Genomic DNA, 17,133 nt, shown 5'->3' on the forward strand with positions numbered 1-17,133 from the left:
AGACCCTTATCTCCACTTAGCCAACACAAAGCCAAAAATGGAGCTGTGGTTGAAGTGGAAGACCAACTTAGAGCAAAAAAGCCAAATGAGAATGTGAGGCTCTTGAGTTCAAACCCAAGTACCAGCAGGCATGTGTGCACACACACACATACAAAATTGTCCAACCACAACCACATATGGACTTGGTGAGATGTACATCAGCCCATAACGGGGTCTCACACTGGCCCCCCCCATCTCCATATTTATCGCTCTGGTACATGTTCCAGTGTGGCCATGGGTGCCTCTCCCCTGCTTCAGACAGCCAGCTGGGCAGGCTCGGTGCTGAGCAGGGCACAGGATCCTATTTGAGAATTCTGGGGCTTTTGCCCACCCCTCAAGGGCCTGCATGCTTCTCTGCAGACAACAGAGGGCTTTGAGCTTAACCCTCTATGGCCCAGTCAGGCCTCTGCCCTCGAGCCTCCATCTTTGTGTCTCTTCAGCGAGAATGCTGGTTCTCCTCACAGTCTCCTTCACCAGACAGCTGGAACTTAGTGATGGCACTTGAGAGCAGGGGTATAGTGTTAAGGCAGTGGCCCTCTAGTGTTGGAGGCGCTGCCTAAAGTTCCAGGTACCCAGGCTGATTATTAGAAATATTGGTGATTACTTTTATTATGCTCATTCACTTAAAGTATTAAACTGACCGCCAGCTGCCAATGGCTCACGCCTGGAACCCTAGCTTCTCAGGAGGCTGAGATCTGAGGATTGTGGCTCAAAACCAGCCTGGTCAGAAAAGTCCATGGGACTCTTTATCTCTAATGAACCAGAAAAAAAAAAAAAAAAAAGCTGGAAGTGGAGCTGTGGCTTCCGTGGTAAAGTGCTAGCCCTGAGAAGGGAAAAACAAGTGAAGGCATAAGGCCCTGAGTTCACACCAACACAAGAATTTTAAGAAGGGAAGAATTCAGAGCCTGCTTGGGGGTGGCACATCAAAAAGGGACATGACTGGCGACCCTTAGGAACGGCCTGAGAAAGGGCACCCCACCATCCTGCCCAGGGGCAGGGCTCATCCCCAACACTCTGATTTGGGAGGAGTCTATTTTAGACAAACTTCTGTTGGGGGTCTCGAGGGAGACCGCCACCAGTGTCACCAAGTGAGTTGTGTGGCTTATTCCCGCTTGCATCTGAAGGTGTGTTTGGAGTGACAGATGTGAGGCTCTGCCATCTCGCTGTCCCACCAATTGCTCACTGTTCTGGGAAGGTCACAGCGTCGCTCATTAGCAGTAATTAGTCCCCTGGGACCCCCTGCACTTCTTCACTCAACTGCTCCATTAACTTGGGTGTGAATCACACATTCCAGGTGCCAATCAATGAAGATCTGTCCGTTCCATACAAGGTGATGCTATTAGTTACAATATATTAACTGGCTAATTTAAAAATAAAAAAGCTATCTTTATGAAGGGCAATTAACCACTAAGTATAATTGATCATTCATAAACCTCTGATTAGGAAAGATAAATAATAAGAAAGGAATGAATCACCTGGGCTGGAGAAGACATGGGCAGCAGCTCTGTCTGCATTCACTCTGCTGTCAGAGAATCTTTGATTCCTTCCTAAATTTAACCTGGCAACTCCAGGGCCAGAAGGACCTAGAGGCTCTGTAAGGGCTCAAGAGAGGGAGCTACATGATCCAGACTGCTTCTGGGAAACCACAGATGAGGTCATTTAGACTCTTCCATTAGTTGTTTATTCAGCAAACGTTTGTCACGGGCCTGTGTGTGCCAAGCCCTGGTGGACCAAACAGACCCCATTCCTGAACTTATGGGGCATTTGGACAAGGGAGGACCATAATCAGATATGGACATTGGACATTGGAGGTGCTGATGTTATGGGGAAAGAAAAAGTGTGTCATGGTCGGACACTGGTGGCTACGCCTGTAGTCCTAGCTACTCAGACACTGAAATCTGAGGATCCTCGTTTGAAACCAGCCTGGGCAGGAAAAGTCCATGAGACTCTTGTCTCCAGTTAGCCAGCAACAATCTGGGAATGGAGGTGTGGCTCAAGTAGTACAGTGCCAGCCTTGAGCAAAAACTCTAGAGTCAGCACTCAGCCATGGGTGGGTACCTCTCTTATTCCGGCCTTTTGTCTTCCACTGCAGCCTCATCTTCTAGTTCCACCTCCCATTTACCTGAAAGGGTGGGGCTTGCACACCTGCTTGGCGGTGGCCTGCAAGCTTCTGTGGGGCCTCTGGCCCTGGGGCGGGAGCTTCCTCTCCTCCGTGAGAACACTGGGTGAGCCACACAGTTAGCTAATTTTGCTAGAGCTTCTTGTTTTGTTTTGTGCTGGTACTGAGGCTGAACTCACGGCCTCCTGCTCTCGCTTAGCTTTTTTGCTTTAAGGCCGACACACGCTACCATTTGAACCATGCCTCCAGGCCAAACAGGATGGCCAGTGGAGGGGAGGGGACGCTTGGTGCAGGTGGAGAGACAGTGTGGCCCAGCCAGAGGAAGAGGCACTGGCTGAGAGAGGGGAACGTGGGAGTCCCAGGTGTTTCAGCCTCGTGAGGGTGGATAGGAAGGGGGTGGGTGTGGCCCGGGGTCCCCTAAGAACGTGTGTGCACCAGCCATGGACGCTCAGTGTGAACACACCTGTAATAGTCAGGCCACCTCAGGACCCGCAGGCCTGGCCTGCCCTGGAGGCCACGCTCGTGCTCTGACCACGCTCCCTGCGTTTCCCACTCCAGACTGAAGCAGTCCAGGCTGAAGGTGAGATTCTGTACCAACGAGTCACAGAAGTCGCGGGCGGAGCTGGTGGCGGTGCTTCGGCGGCTGGGATTTGACATCTCCGAGGCGGAGGTGACCGCCCCGGCACCGGCCACCTGCCAGATCCTGAAGGAGCGAGGCCTTCGGCCGCACCTGCTCATCCACGACGGTAGGCTGGGCACCTTCCCAGGGCGGGGATGGGGAGAGGGCCTCGGCTCTCACCTGAAAGGACACTTGGGTGAACACCTGGCTTCTGCCAAGACACTCGAGGGCCTGCGGGGCAGAGAGGTCATGGCACTGCCCGCTGGCGGGGGTGGGATGGGGGAGAGCCCAGCCCCATCCATCCCGTAGCCTTGACCAGTCATAGGAGGCTGCCGCGGATGGCCCTGGTAGGGAAGCCCAAGACAGTATGTCTTGATCGAGGCTGAACCAAGGGGGCCAGGGTGTCCCTGGAGGACAAATTCTAGTTCCTCGTAAAAGACAGAAGAAGGAATGGAAAGGCTGGATTGAGGGCTGGGCTTCATTTGTGACCTTAGCCCCACTCTTCAGATTGTAAGTGGCTGAAGGGACAAGGGGTGAGTCCAGATTTTATCTGAACGCCTGAATTCAAGACAAGAGCTCTTCTACCCTTAGGGGGAAGATTTTTTTTAATGTTTTTTTTTTTTTTATCATTTTTATGTGTGTGCTGGTCCTGGCACTTGAACTCACAGCCTCAGCACCTGGGCTGGGTGCTGTCCTTTTCTTTTTGCTCAAAGCTGATACTCTACCACAGTTGTATTTCTGCTTTTTTGCTGGTTAATTGAAGGTAAAAGTCTGATGGGCTTTCCTCCTCTGAGATCCTCAATCTCAGCCTCCTGAGTAGCCATGATTACAGGCATGAGCCACTGGTGCCTGGGAACAAAGCTGAAGGAGCAGTAGTCTCGAGATGTTATTTAGCAGAGCTTTGGAGTTCAGGACACTGCTCTGGATGTCCACCGAGCTCTCTTCCTTCCTTCTCTGCACCTGATGTTTCTGTTGCACAAACTGCTGGGCCGAGGTAAGGCTGAGGAGAACCAGCAGAGGAGCAGGGCACTCATATGTAAGGTCCAAGGCGGGACTCAGTCCTGGTACCAGTCAAGGGCAACGTGCCCAGCCTTTTAACATCTTGTTTCTCAAAGTCCTTTCTCTGTGGGCTAGGATTTCTGCCAGTGTCTTTAGAAAGAATTTCCCTTCCCAACAACCAGAAAAGGCTTGCTAGACCTGGTGTAGCATGGAGGCCCGGGAATGGTTTTATTCAAGGGCCCAAACAGGCAACCAGCAGAGCCTGTGAGGATGGAGAGAAGGCCGATGCCCTGCCCCTGTGATGAACTGAGTCTTACCTGTGTCTTCACACTGGAGTTAAATAATTTTTTTTTTTTTTTGCCAGTATTGGGGCTTGAACTCAGGGCCTTGTGTTTGGTAGGCAGATGCTCTACCACTTGAGCCACACTCACAGCCCTTCTTTGTTTTCTTAGTTATATTTCAGATAAGGGTTTATGTTTTTGCCCAGAGCTGACCTTGGACTTTGATCCTCCTACCTGCTGCTTCCTGAGTAGCTGGGATTACAAGCTTGAGCTACCATGCCCAGCTAGACACTGTATTATTGCGTGTGTCTGCGGTGTTCTTCCTGTTGCGGGGGGATTACAGAGAATGAATGTAGTACAGTATGTTTAACCATGGTGGGTCCTGGAGTTCCCTAGTTTTAGGCCATCATGAATAAGTCTGCAGTAAACAATCCTGTTCAGTTCTTTAGGGCACATACCTAGGAGCAGAATTGATGGGTCATATGGTAGGGCATGTTTAGTTTTATAAGAAACAGCCCCCCCCCTTTTCCAGGGGCTTGGGCTATTAGACACTTTTCTGTCCTCACCAGCACTAGGTGATGTTTGTTCTTTTCGCTCTTGGCATTCTGGTGGGCAGGAAGTAGCATCACTGTGGCTACATCAATTGTGTGTGTGTGTGTGTGTGTGTGTGTGTGTGTGTGTGTGTGTGTGCCTGCTGGTTGAACTCAGGGCCTGGGTTCTGTCCCTTAGCTTTTTTCACTCAAGGCTAGCATTCTACCATTTGAGTTCCAACTCTACTTCCAGCTTTTAGTGGTTAATTGGAAATAAGACTCTCACAGAGGGGGCTGGGAAGGTGGCTTAGTGGTGGAGCACTTGCCTTGCATGCATGAGGCCCTGGGTTCAATTCCTCAGCACCACATAAGCAGAAAAAAATTAAAAAGCCAGAAGTGGTGCTATGGCTCAAGTGGTAGCGCACTAGCCTTGAGCTGAAGAGCTGAGGGACAGTGCCCAGGCCCAGAGTTCAGGCCCCATGACCAGACCCCCCCCCCAAAAAAAAAAGACTCTCACAGACTTTCCTGGCTGGGCTGGTTTCAAACCACAATTTTTAGATCTCAGCCTTCTAAGTAGCTAAGATTACAAGCATAAGCCACTGGCATCTGGCTACTTCAAGTTTTTATTATGCTGCTGCTGCTACTTCTTCTTCTTCATTATTATTATTTTGCCAGTTCTGGGGCTTGAACTCAGGATGTCCTTGAGCTTCTTTTGCTCAAGGCCAGTACTCTACCACTAGAGCCAGAGCCCTACTTCTGGCTTTTTCTGAATAGTTTATTAGAGGTAAGAGTCTCACGGTCTTTCCTCCCCAGGCTGGTTTTGAACCAGCCTCCTGAGTAGCTAGGATGACAGGCTTAAGCCATCAGTATGCAGCTACTTCAATTTTTTGAATCAAGGCAGTCAACTTACAATACTGAGGAAAAAAAAAAAAAAAAGAACATTTTTTTTCTAGAAAAGATGACATAAAATCAGTGACTCGGTTCATCTTTGCAACTTTCCCTGTGTTAACTGAAATGGGAGAGGGAAAAGTAGAGAGGCCCTTTTCACACGGGCTTGCGGGGGTGGGGGGCAGCCTCCTCCGGACGTGTGTGTGCATTCTCCTGAATTGTGTTGGAGGCCAGCAAACCACGCCTCAGCGCTGCAGGCGGCCTGCTTTCTCCTCCTGCCAGAGCCTGCCCCCTCCAACTGTGGCTCTACCACAGGCATATTTCCAGGCTTCCTTCTAAGGCTCTGCATTTCCTGCCTGCATTTTGAGCTGCAGAACTGAGGGGCGAGACCTAGGAGTGGATCCAGCCTTTTACTACTAAGTTCCTATGTGTAGGCGTGGAGAATACCACCCTTCCTTGTCCACTTCTTGTGGTAGTTCCCGTTCAGAAAAGCTAGCTAGGCGCCTGTGGCTCACGCCTATATTCCTAGCTACTCAGGAGGGTAAGATCTGAGGATCACTGTTCAAAGCCAGTCTGGGGAGGAAAGGCCATGAGACTCAGCTCCAATTAACCACCAGAAAACCAGAAGTGGCACTGTGGCTTAAAGTGGTAGAGCCACTAGCCTTGAGTAAAAGAGTTCAGGGACAGCACTCAGGCCTGAGCTCAAGCCCCATGACTGAGAAAACAAAAAGAAAAATGTTAGTTGCTGGTTCACTCCTGTAATCCTAACTACTCTAGAGGCTGAGATCTGAGGATCATGATTTGAAGCTAGTGTAGTCAGGAAAATCCATGATATTCTTATCTCCAGTTAACCAACAAAAAGTCAGAAAGATGTGGCTCAAATGATAAGAGCACCAACCTTGAGGGGAAAAGTTCAGGTACAGGTCCCTGGTCCTGAGTTCAAGTCCTAGTACCTGCAGAAAGGAAGGGAGGGAGGGAAGGAAAGAGGAAGGGAGGAAGGATAGAGAGAAAAAGAGAGAGAAGAGAGAGAAAGAAGAATAAAAGGGCAGACCTGACATGCAGAAAGTACCCCTGGTTGGAGCTGTGAATCAGTTTTGTTGTCTCTAGATTAATCTCTCTCTCTCTCCCTCTCTCACTCTCTCTCTCTCTCTATTTCTCTCTCTCTCTCTCTCCGTGTCTCTCTCTTTCTCTCTCACCCCCTTTCAGGAGTCCGCTCAGAATTTGATCATATCGACACATCCAACCCTAACTGTGTTGTGATTGCGGATGCTGGCGAAGGCTTTTCTTATCAGAACATGAACAAGGCCTTCCAAGTGCTCATGGAGCTGGAAACCCCGGTGCTCATATCCCTAGGAAAAGGGTGAGTGGTTCCAGGCAGCTCTGGACAGTGGCTGTGGTCCTTGACCCAAATAGAGGACACAGACAAGGACGTGGCATGGGTGACCTTCTCCATCTTCACTTCCTTCCTCCTTTCCTCCCTCCCTCCTTCCCTCCTTCCCTCCTTCCCCTCCTTCCTTCTCTACATAACTTTTTAGGAAGCTGCAGGAACTGGTTTGAGCAAGCAGACCTTGGGCTCAGAGAGGCTAGGGACGTCCATGCAGATGTAGGCCCTGAAGTTCTCAGGCCAAATATTGAGTGCCCAAAGTCTAAAGCAGGTAACAGTGCCCAGGCACAGCTCCAGATACTGATTTCAGGTGGTGTGGCCAGGCTTTGATGTGTTTTGTTTTTCTTTTTCTTTGGCAGGACTGAGGTTTGCATTTGGGGCCTGGCCTTTACTAGGCAGGTGTCTGCCACCGTGAGCCACGTGCCTGTCCTTTTTTTTGCTTTAGTTATTTTTCAGATGGGATCTCATGCTTTTGTTTGTTGACCAAGATCCTCTTACTTACATCTGCATAGCTGGGATGATGGCCGAGCCTCTGGGCACAGTCTTTAACCTTCTTTTGTCTCCTTTTAAAAAACAAAACCAAACCATAGTGTTGTGTCAACACTGTCGTGACTGCAGCTAGGACTGGATGTCAATAAAGTGGGGTGAGCATAGGAGAGAGGGAAGGCTGAGTCAGGAGGATTAGGGGGCGGAGAGAGGACAGACATGTATGTATTTTTAGAGACTGAAAATTTCTTGTGTTTGTAAGATGCTTACCCTAGAAATGCAAAAGGTGCTGTACTAATCAGAGCTCTTCAAATAGGGATGTAAAGGAGAAGGCGGGGAGAGAAGGAGAGGGAGAGGAAGCACGAGAGCTAGTGCACAGCATCTGCAGCGGAGGGAGCAGCCTGAGGGTCTGGGCAGAGCCGCCGCCGGGGCCCCGGGCCCTCCGTTGGAGGACTCTTCTTGCTCCCAGGAGATCAGTTTGCTCTGCAAGCTCCTTCCATGGACTGGGTAAAATCTATTTTACCCAGACTCCAGTGATTTGAATATCAATTCCATCCAAAAGCCATCTTCACAGAAATAAGCAGAATCATATTTGATCTCCTCTCTAACCACCATGGCCCAAAGAAATGGGCATAAAATTAACCATCTGGTATGGGTCGTCGTGACATAGGTGTGCTGTTGGGAGGAAGGAAGACGGAGGCCTTGCGCTCGGCGTGTGGCCCTCGGTGGCCCAGAGTCAGACTCGGGGCAGTACAAGATGGCTGGGGCTCTGGACACTGGGCTTCTGTCTTGGGCTCAGGGTGGGCGTGTCAGAGCCAGCAGCTTTTAGAGGGGTCACAGTTGCTGAGGGCAGCCCAAGGGCCCCGAGGAGCTGCTGTCAGGTGCCAGGCTCGGCTGGGGCTCCGCTGGGGTGGCCTGCGGGCGGGGAGGCCCGAGCACCCCCTGGAGTGATTTACATTTGGCATCTGTTTGGACCCAGGGTGGGAATTGGCTTTGTAATTTCTTCTGTCATGCCGCCATCACAAAATTAAGCTGTTTATGAGACAGACTATGGAAGGTTAATGGCTCTTCTGCGAAAGGTCAAGTGGTCATTTTGCAGGGAGGCTCTGCTGGAGGGTGGGAAACAGCAGGAGAATGAAGCAGAAAATCCGATCTGACTGCCCACTCTCCCCGTGTCCATAGGGCCTCCTTTATGGGGGCGCCCGTGGGGCCTGGCCAGGCTGCTGGGACTGTGTGTGCAGGAAGCCGAGAAGTCAATCCGGCCTCTGCTGTACTTCTGAACAGTGGTCCAGACCAGTGGTCAGCTTGGATAGCCTTTTGTGTTCCCAGTGACTAAAAACCCTGCGTCCTTTTCAGCCAACCCCAACCCAGTTAAAGAAAGAACTACAGGGCTGATTTTGACATTGGACTTTGAAAATGACCCTAACAAGGGCAAGGTTGGAGTTGCATAGTGTAAGTCACATAATCCGGGACTAGATCCAGGTGCAAGAAAGTCCAAGTTATCTGTTTGTTTTATGCTCGTACTGGGGCTTGAACTCATGGCTTGTCCCTTAGTGTTTTTGCTCAAGGCTGGCCTTCTACAGCTTGAGCCACAAATCCACTTCTACATTTTTGCTCATTAATTGTAGATAAGACTCTCAAGGACTATTTAGCCCAGTCCAGCTTTGAATCAGGATCCTCAGATCTCAGCCTCCTGAGTAGCTAGGATTACAGGGGTGAACCACTGGTGCCCAAAGAAAGTCCTATGGGTTTAGAGGAAGCCAGCAGAGCTGTGCCCTGGAATCTCTTCAAGGGCTTTGCTAAGGAGAGAGGCTGATTCCAGCCCTGTGCCCCTCCAGCTGGTCCCCGATCAGCCCAGGGACCCAGAAGCCCCCTGAATCCCCAGCTCCCAACAGCTGCACCTGTTACAGCAGCTGGTTTGGATTTGGAGGTGTCCACTTGCTTTGGGGTGAACGTCCCCCATGCTGGGTGCCCTCTGCCCTCCCCTCTGTCCTCTGCCCACCCACTTTGCCGTGCTCTTTCTTTAGAGGCCCTTCCTGGCTCTAACCTTTCTGGCCCCCTATAGCCCCCAAACTTCCTATCCCATGAGCAGGGGATAGAGGGTGGGGCTGAGAGGGCTCACTTGGCCCCCAGCAGAGCAGATCCCAAGATGGCCCCAGGCCTGCTCCCTCCCCTTCCTCTTGGTGAGGTAACTTCCTCCCACCTCAGGGCTCCCCTTTGAGTCCTCTCTGTCTCTCAGTCCCCGGGCTGTCTACTGCGATTATAGGCCTGAGCCACCAGTGCCCCCCCTCTACCCTGTGCTCCTTTTTTCCTTCTAAGATAAGTTCTTGCGAGGTAGGCTAGGCTAGTCTCAAACTCAAGGCCTCCGCCTCAGCCTCCTGAGTAATGGGTGGAAACATTTTTTTGAGGCTATATAAAATGCAAGATGAATGTCTGAATTCTGGATTTAGGAAGAGAAACAAGGCACCACTATAGGCCTGTGGGCTGGGGTCACTAGACAGGAGATGCCCACAGCCGGGGCACATGGACCCCGGGTGACTGACAGATGGCAGGCCAGGGTCCGCGCCTCCACTTGGGCAGCCACAGCCACTGCTGGAAAGCGAAGTAAGGATCCGGATCTGAGGTGTGCCACCTCTCCGGTCTCTGGGCTCTGGACCTGGGCTTAGTGAAGGCCCCTAACTCTGTGGACCAGGACAGAGGGGACCCTGACATGGCAGGTGGCAGACCTCAATCCCTTTGTTCCTCTTGGCCATCAGCGAGTCCTGCAGGACTCGCTTCAGGAGCAGCATGGCTGACTCACATCTCCTCCGTCCCCAAATGGCTTTGCTCGGAGCCCCAGGTCTGGTCCGCCATGTGTCAGGGAGGTGCCTTGAGGCCCAGTTCCAACGTGGGGCGGAGCCGGCCGGGCCTGCGCGTTGCCTCCGGAAGGCAGAGGGTCTTGTCTGTTCGTGGAAGCATCCAGCTCTGTGAGCGGCCTCGCCTGACCTCAGCAGGGTGCTGCGGACGAGTGGCATTTTCTTCTTCAGGTGGTTCTTCAAGGGTTAATGATTAGCCATTGGGGGTTCACCATGGCCTCTGGGGGCCCGTCTCAGACACAGGCCACTTGTGTTTCTGTGTGTGAGCACCTGGGTCGTCTGTCCCCTGGGGACCTGGCTGATCATCGCATCAGGGTCCCCAGATGGCCCGAGGGTCACTGAGACTGAATGACCCGTGGTGTGCCGAGCTGCTGGCCCCGGGCTCTGCCGAGGCCTCCGCGTCACTGAGTATGCGTCCATGCTGACCTGCTCTCCTCCTCCCTCGGCTCACCTCCTCCTTCGGCTCTCTTGCAGGCGCTACTACAAGGAGACCTCTGGCCTGATGCTGGACGTCGGAGCCTACATGAAGGCGCTCGAGGTACTGGCGCCACGCCCTCTCCAGGGCTGCCCCGGAAGATGCTCCCAGGCTTTGTGGAGAGGAGGGTGGGCTTCATGTACGCGTGGTCTTTCCTGCTTTAAAGAAGGTGTTCCCACAGGGGCTTCCAGCCACGCAGTCTGTCTCCATGTCCCCACGCTGCCTTCCCTTCCCACTCCCAGCCTGCTCTCTGCCACCTCCTGACTCATGGCTGCCGCCTGGACCCTGGTCCTCTGCAGCCAGTTGAGCTGGACTCCCTCAGAGACTTCCCTGGCTTCCTTCCCACCCTCCCCTTCCGCTTACAAGGCTCCAGAGTCTGCTCTGACCCCGTCCCATTAGCTGCCCCCTCTCAGATCAGGTCAGCCTCAGGGCCATGCAACCTCCTCCCCTCCCGCAGCACCTGTGGGAAGGATGGCCAGCAGGGCAGGAGGAGCCCTTGGCCTTGCAGGAGCGCCATGACAGGGCTGGAGGTGCACTGGAAAAAAAAAAAAAATCAGACAGGGACAAGAGAACAGAAGCAGCTGGGTGCTCATGGCTCACACCTGTCATCCTAGCTACTCAGGAGCCTGAGATCTAAGGATCAGGGTTCAAAGCCAGCCCTGGCAGGAAAGTCCATGAGACTCTTATCTCCAATCCAGTTGACCACGAGAGAGCCAGGAGTAGAGCTCTAGCTCAAGTGGTAAAGCACTAGTCTTGGGCAAAAAAAGCTCAGAGATTGTGCCCAGGCCCTGAGTTCAAGCCCCGGGACCAGTTCAGACAGAGAGGGAGGGAAAAGGAGGGAGGGGGGGGGAGAGTCAGAGAGAAAGAGGAGTATCAGAGTCCCCGAGGAGTGGGGGTGCCCTTGCGGGTGAGCTGTGTTCACATGCTCCCTTGGCCCTGGGGGACACACTGGGACACACGCGTGTCCTCAGCCTCACACCTGTGCTGTCCTGTCTCCAGTATGCCTGTGGTGTGGAGGCCGAGGTGGTAGGGAAGCCGTCCCCTGAGTTCTTCAACTCCGCCCTGCAGGCAATGGGCGTGGAAGCCCACCAGGTAAGAAGACCCAACTTCTTCTCTTGCACGGATGTCAACTACGCGCAAGTGCGAGGTGAGGCGGTAAGCTGCCAGTGTCGCCAGCCACACGCTGCCCGCACGCTTCCCTTTCTTTTCTTCTTAGCCTGGATTAGTTGTACAACGTGCCCAGGCTCACCATGCTGTTTTCACACATGAACACCAGGTCTAGTCACTCACCTGCCTCCGTCACCCTCTCCCAGCCCGCCTCCTCTTCTCAAACAGTCTTTTTTTTCCTCTTCTGTCTTTTTATTAAAATCTAGATGCTACATATGAGGGAAAACATGAATCTGGCTTATTTCACGTAACATAATGTTCTCCAGTTCCATTCATTTCCTGAAAGTGACATCATATTAGTCTTCTTTATGGCTGACTAATACTCCATTGTGTGTAGACCCTGCATTTACTTTGTCCATTCAGCTGCTGATTTCCTAGCTTGCCCATCATGAGTACTGCTACAGTAAATATGGGTGTGCAGGTGTCTGTTTTGTGCTGACTAGATTTTTTCACATATAAACTGTTTACTTTCTCTTAAATTTTTTTTAGTCAGACACCATTGCCTCATGCCTATAATCCTAGCTACTTGGGAGACTAGTATTGGGAAGATTACAGTTTGAGGCCAGCCCAGGTAAAAAGTTTACAGTACCCGCTTCGTACCCAGAGTAGCTATGTGAAGAGGCTGAGATAGAGAGGATCATAGTTCCAGGCCGACTCAGGAAGAAAAGTCCATAAGACTCAATTGAAGATGCTGGGCTTGGAGGCGCACACTTGCGTCCCAGCTATAGTGAGAAGTGGAAAATAGAGGACCACAGTCCCAAATGTGTGCCCAGGCAGGATGCAAGACTCTTTATCTCAAAGGCAAGCAGTGCAAAAAGTGCTAGAATGTGGCTGAATGGTAGAGCTCCTATCTAACATGGCCTGAGGCCCTGGGTTCAAATCCAGTGCTGCAAAGAAAACAGGGCACCTTTTTTGTTGTTGGTGTTTTGTTTTGTTTTTTATTTTAGTCTCAAAAGTTTTCCTTCCTTGGACTCTGAAGCACTAGGATTACAGACATATGCTACCATGCCTAGTTCCTGTCATAATTTAAAGTAAATCTCAGGTCTTCTTGTCTCCTTTCATAGTATAACATGCTCTTGAAAACATTTTTTTATTTTATTTTATTTTTTTATTTATTTTTTTGGTCCGGTCATGGGGCCTGAACTCTGGGCCTGGGTGCTGTCCCTCAGCTCTTCAGCTCAAGGCTAGCGCTCTACCACTTGAGCCACAGTGCCACTTCCGGCTTTTTTTCTTTTTGCTTATGTGGTGCTGAGGAATCGAACCCAGGGCCTCATACATGCAAGGCAAGCGCTCTACCACTGAGCCACCTTCCCAGCCCCAAACATTTTTTTTAAATGTGTGTTCCAGCATAGGGCTTGACTCAGATCCTGAGCGCTGTCCCTTAGTTTTTCACTCAAAGCTGGTGCTCTACCTCTTAAGCCACAGCTCTACTTCTGGCTTTTTGGTGGTTAATTGAAAATAAAGAGTCTCATGAACTCTCTTGCCTGATCTGACCTCAAATTGTGATCCTTCTGATCTCTGCTTCTGAATAACTGGGATTGTAAACATGAATGACTGTACCCTTGATTTTTCCCTTCATTATTCTGTTGTGAATAACTTTCTTGGTGCTTTTTCTGAGTAATTTTTGTGACTGCATCGTAGTCCACCAGATGGATGCTCATTATGTTCTTTACCATGCCCTACTGTCGGATGCTAGGTGGTTTCCAAACTCCTGCTTGTATATCCAACACCTTTGCGTGCTACCCTCCTGTACCTGTCTGCTTTGCCACGCACCCTGTTGGCATGGTCATGTTGTACATTCAACTTCAGACCGTTCGTCAGTTTGCCTTCCTGCCTAGTAGTTTGTGAGGGGACTTGTGGCCCCTCATCCTAACTCACGCTGTTGGTTTTTGTTGCTTGGAAAATAATGTTCCTTGCATTTGGCTGTGTCACCACCGTTCCTTGTGACGGAATGTACCTGACCATGGAGGAAATGTTGAACCACTTCTGAGTTTCTCGGGGAGCTCGTGGTCTGATGCCACGTGGGATTGTACTCCTCGGGGCTGCAGGTCAGAGGCTGAGCTGGGCCTCCATCCCTACCCAGCCCTGCACACTGCCAGCAGAGTCCTGGGCTGCCAGGCTCTGAAATGTTTGCCTGCCAAGGCATTGCACCATTGGGCTGTGTCCTGTACCAAGCTGGGAGCAGAGAGACGCAGCATGCAGGCTGCATCTAAGGGGAGCAGTGGATCTGCCTTAGAACCAGGGGCCCATGGTGGCGTCCCGCGGCTATCTGGATATCCAGGCTCTGTGCATGTCCAACCTCTTGGCTCTGTGACTCCCCCCTTCAGAAAGGAAGTGAAACCGGGCCTGACAGGTGGAGTGTTTTATTTCCCATGACAGCGCACCTCCTGACCTCCATCTTCTTGCCAGTGATTTTTAAATCCTAAATGATTTGGCGATAATTGCTCCTCCTGGCGTGATTATTGCCCTTCACCGATAGTAAATCTGCCAACTCCCCAGGGTCCCCAGGTTCAGTACGCGGAGACCACAAGCTGGCGCGGACAAGCACCGCTGCCCAGGGCAGCTCTGGCCTCTGCTCGCTGCCTCCCTCATAGGTGCCCGGGGCTCTGCCCAGACGCAGGCATTGCTTCAGCGCACGGAGCCCAAATCCTCAATGGCAGCTCTCCTTCCAGGGAGCGGGTGGAGGGCCATCCGTGTCCCAGGACCCAGAAGCCTGAGGGGCCAGGAGCCACTGGGCTCTGAGGTGGATGCTGTGGCTATTGATAGTCTCAGCAGCTCCTCTAGGAGAGTGAGGCAGAGTCCAGTGAGGGTCATCTGGCCTGGTGCCTGAGGCCTGGCCCGCTGTGATGCCAGGTGGCCGGGGCCCGTCCAGCTGCAGGACGCCCCGTGCTGGCCCGTGTTGGGGATCAGCTGTGTGAAGTTCAGCACACACATGAACCCCCTTGTTCGTTCTCAGTGCTCCCCAACACTTCACTGTCAGAAATATTCCAGCTTTCACCACAGCTGGGTCCTTGCCGTCTTGAGCTCAGCCTGGATGCTGCCCTTAGCTTATTTGCTCACAGCCGTCTCTACCACTTGAATCATACTTCTCCTTCTAACGTTTTGCTGGTTAATTGGAGATTTAAATAAGAGTCTCATGGACTTTTCTGTCCACAGCCCTCAGCGCTCAGCCTCCTGAGTAGCTAGGTTACAGGCACCAACTACTGGTGCCTGGCCCAAGTGTTTTTTTTTTTTTCAAATTGACTTCTTTTTTACATGGTAAAAGTCTGTTCAAAGAACATAGTGTGGCTGGGTGCCAGTGGCTCACGCCTGTAATCCTAGCCACTCAGGAGGCTGAGATCTGAGGATTATGGTTCAAAGCCAGCCCGGGCAGGAAAGTCCATGAAACTCTTATCTCCAAGAAACCACCACAAAACCGGAAGTGGCGCTGTGGCTCAAGTGGTAGAGTGCTAGCCTTGAGCTGAAGAGCTGAGGGACAATGCTCAGGCCCAGAGTTCAAGCCCCATGACCAAAAAAAAAAAAAAAAAAAAGACCATACTGTGGCTCCTTACTACATAATTCTATGTAATGTGACCACATGAAGACATGGGTTCCACCTAGAGTGTCCATCAGACCCTCTAAGAAGGAGGTGGAGGGAAAGGCAGAGAAAACTGGAGGGGAGTTGGAGGTAAGAGGTACTCAGTGCTTTATAGCAAGAAGAGCTCAGGGATAGTGCCCAGGTCCTGAGTTCAAGCCCCATGACTGACAAAACAACAACAACAAAAGCCATCTATTGCCAGGCACTGGTGGCTCACACCTGTAATCCTAGCTACTCAGGAGGCTGAGATCTGAGGATCGTGTAGTTTGAAGCCAGCCTGGGCAGAAAGGCCGATGCCACTCTTATCTTCAATTAACCACCAAAAAAACCAGGAGTGGTGCTGTGGCTCCAAGTGATAGACAGCTAGCCTGGAGCAAAAGAGCTCAGGCACAGCGCTAGGCCCTGAGTTCAAGCCCCACATCCCACAAAAATAAATAAAATAAATATGTTAATTAATTTTCCTTTCTTTGAGAATGCTTAGCTCTCCAGGCCCCGGCCAGATGTGTAAGCTCACACAGTTCTGTTTGGCCGCCACACCAGTGACACCCATTTTGCAGATTGAAGTGGAGCTTGCCCACAGTCACATAGCCGGCACACAGCAGAGCTGGGATTCCAGCCTGGCTGTCCTGGCTGATGTGAAACTTGAGCTCTGTCCATCCGTCCTGCCTCCCACAGCCCTCCCCCCCTCCCCCGGCCAGGCACAGGCACAGGCAGGGCCCGAGCCCACGGGGCTGCGCACAGCCCGGCTCCCTCACTCTGAAGGCTCGGCGCCATCGGATCCGCTCTCGATGTGCTTGTGTGTTAGTTTGTTCACCGCTGACCCTGCCTAGCACCGGACCCCAGGGCATCCTGGTGGAGTCAGGGGACCTCAAGTATCAGGAGACCCGGCCTAGCCCGGGCCTCCTTCCTCCCAGGGCCATTCCTGGCTCACACGGTTCATCTCCGTCCGAGCAGTCCTTCCATTGGCAAAACCTTCTAGAAATGTTTCAGAGGGTTTACTCTGATTCTCCTGTGTGGGAATGAGAGAACTTGGGGTTTTTTGTTAGTTTTTTCTTTTTCTTTAAAAATAAATGTAGGGCTGGGAAGGTGGCTCAGTGGTAGAGTTTGCCTTGCATGCCTGAGGCCCTGGGTTCGATTCCTCAGCACCACATAAGAAAAAAGCCAGAAGTGGCGCTGTGGCTCAAATGGTAGAGTGCTAGCCTTGAGCTGAAGAGCTGAGGGACAGCGCCCAGGCCCAGAGTTCAGGCCCCACAACCAGACCAAAAAACAACAAAAAAAATAAAAATAAAAATAAATGTATTTGTCAGGTGCTGGTAGCTCATGCCTGTAATTTTAGCTGCTCAGGAGTCTGAGATCTGAGGACTTCAGTTTGAAGCCAGCCTGGGCAGGAGAGTCTGTGAGACTTATTTCTACTAAACTGCTAAAAAAAAAAAAAAAAAAAAAAGCCAGAAATGAAGCTATGGCTCAAGTGGTTTGAGCACTAGCCTTGAGCAAAAAGAAGCTCAGAGTCAGCACCCAAGCCCTGAATCAAGCCCAGGACTGCTAAAAGAAAAAACAAGTGTGTGTGTATTATGTATGTGTGTATATATATATATGTATATGGCCAGACACTAGAGCTTATGCTGTGATCTCAGCTAGGTAGGAGGCCTAAGGAGGAGGATTGCAGTTCAAGGCCAGCCCTCCGGGGACACACCCACACCATGTCCCGCCCTCC

General features: G+C 51.6%; 1 protein-coding gene across 2 annotated transcripts in view; it reads left to right on the forward strand.

Moving 5' to 3' along the window:
* Positions 1-17,133, forward strand: part of Lhpp (phospholysine phosphohistidine inorganic pyrophosphate phosphatase) — a 63,494-nt gene that overhangs the window by 11,209 nt on the left and 35,152 nt on the right. For both annotated transcript variants that reach the window (XM_069988254.1, XM_069988253.1), the window contains exons 2-5: positions 2,717-2,904; positions 6,682-6,835; positions 10,675-10,738; positions 11,675-11,767. In XM_069988254.1, the coding sequence (XP_069844355.1) occupies positions 2,717-2,904; positions 6,682-6,835; positions 10,675-10,738; positions 11,675-11,767 (499 nt within the window). The remainder of the gene's footprint in view (positions 1-2,716; positions 2,905-6,681; positions 6,836-10,674; positions 10,739-11,674; positions 11,768-17,133) is intronic.

The sequence above is a fragment of the Dipodomys merriami genome, unplaced genomic scaffold, assembly GCF_024711535.1.
Source record: "Dipodomys merriami isolate MVZ:Mamm:240054 unplaced genomic scaffold, mDipMer1.0.p SCAF_35, whole genome shotgun sequence".
NCBI lineage: Eukaryota > Metazoa > Chordata > Mammalia > Rodentia > Heteromyidae > Dipodomys > Dipodomys merriami.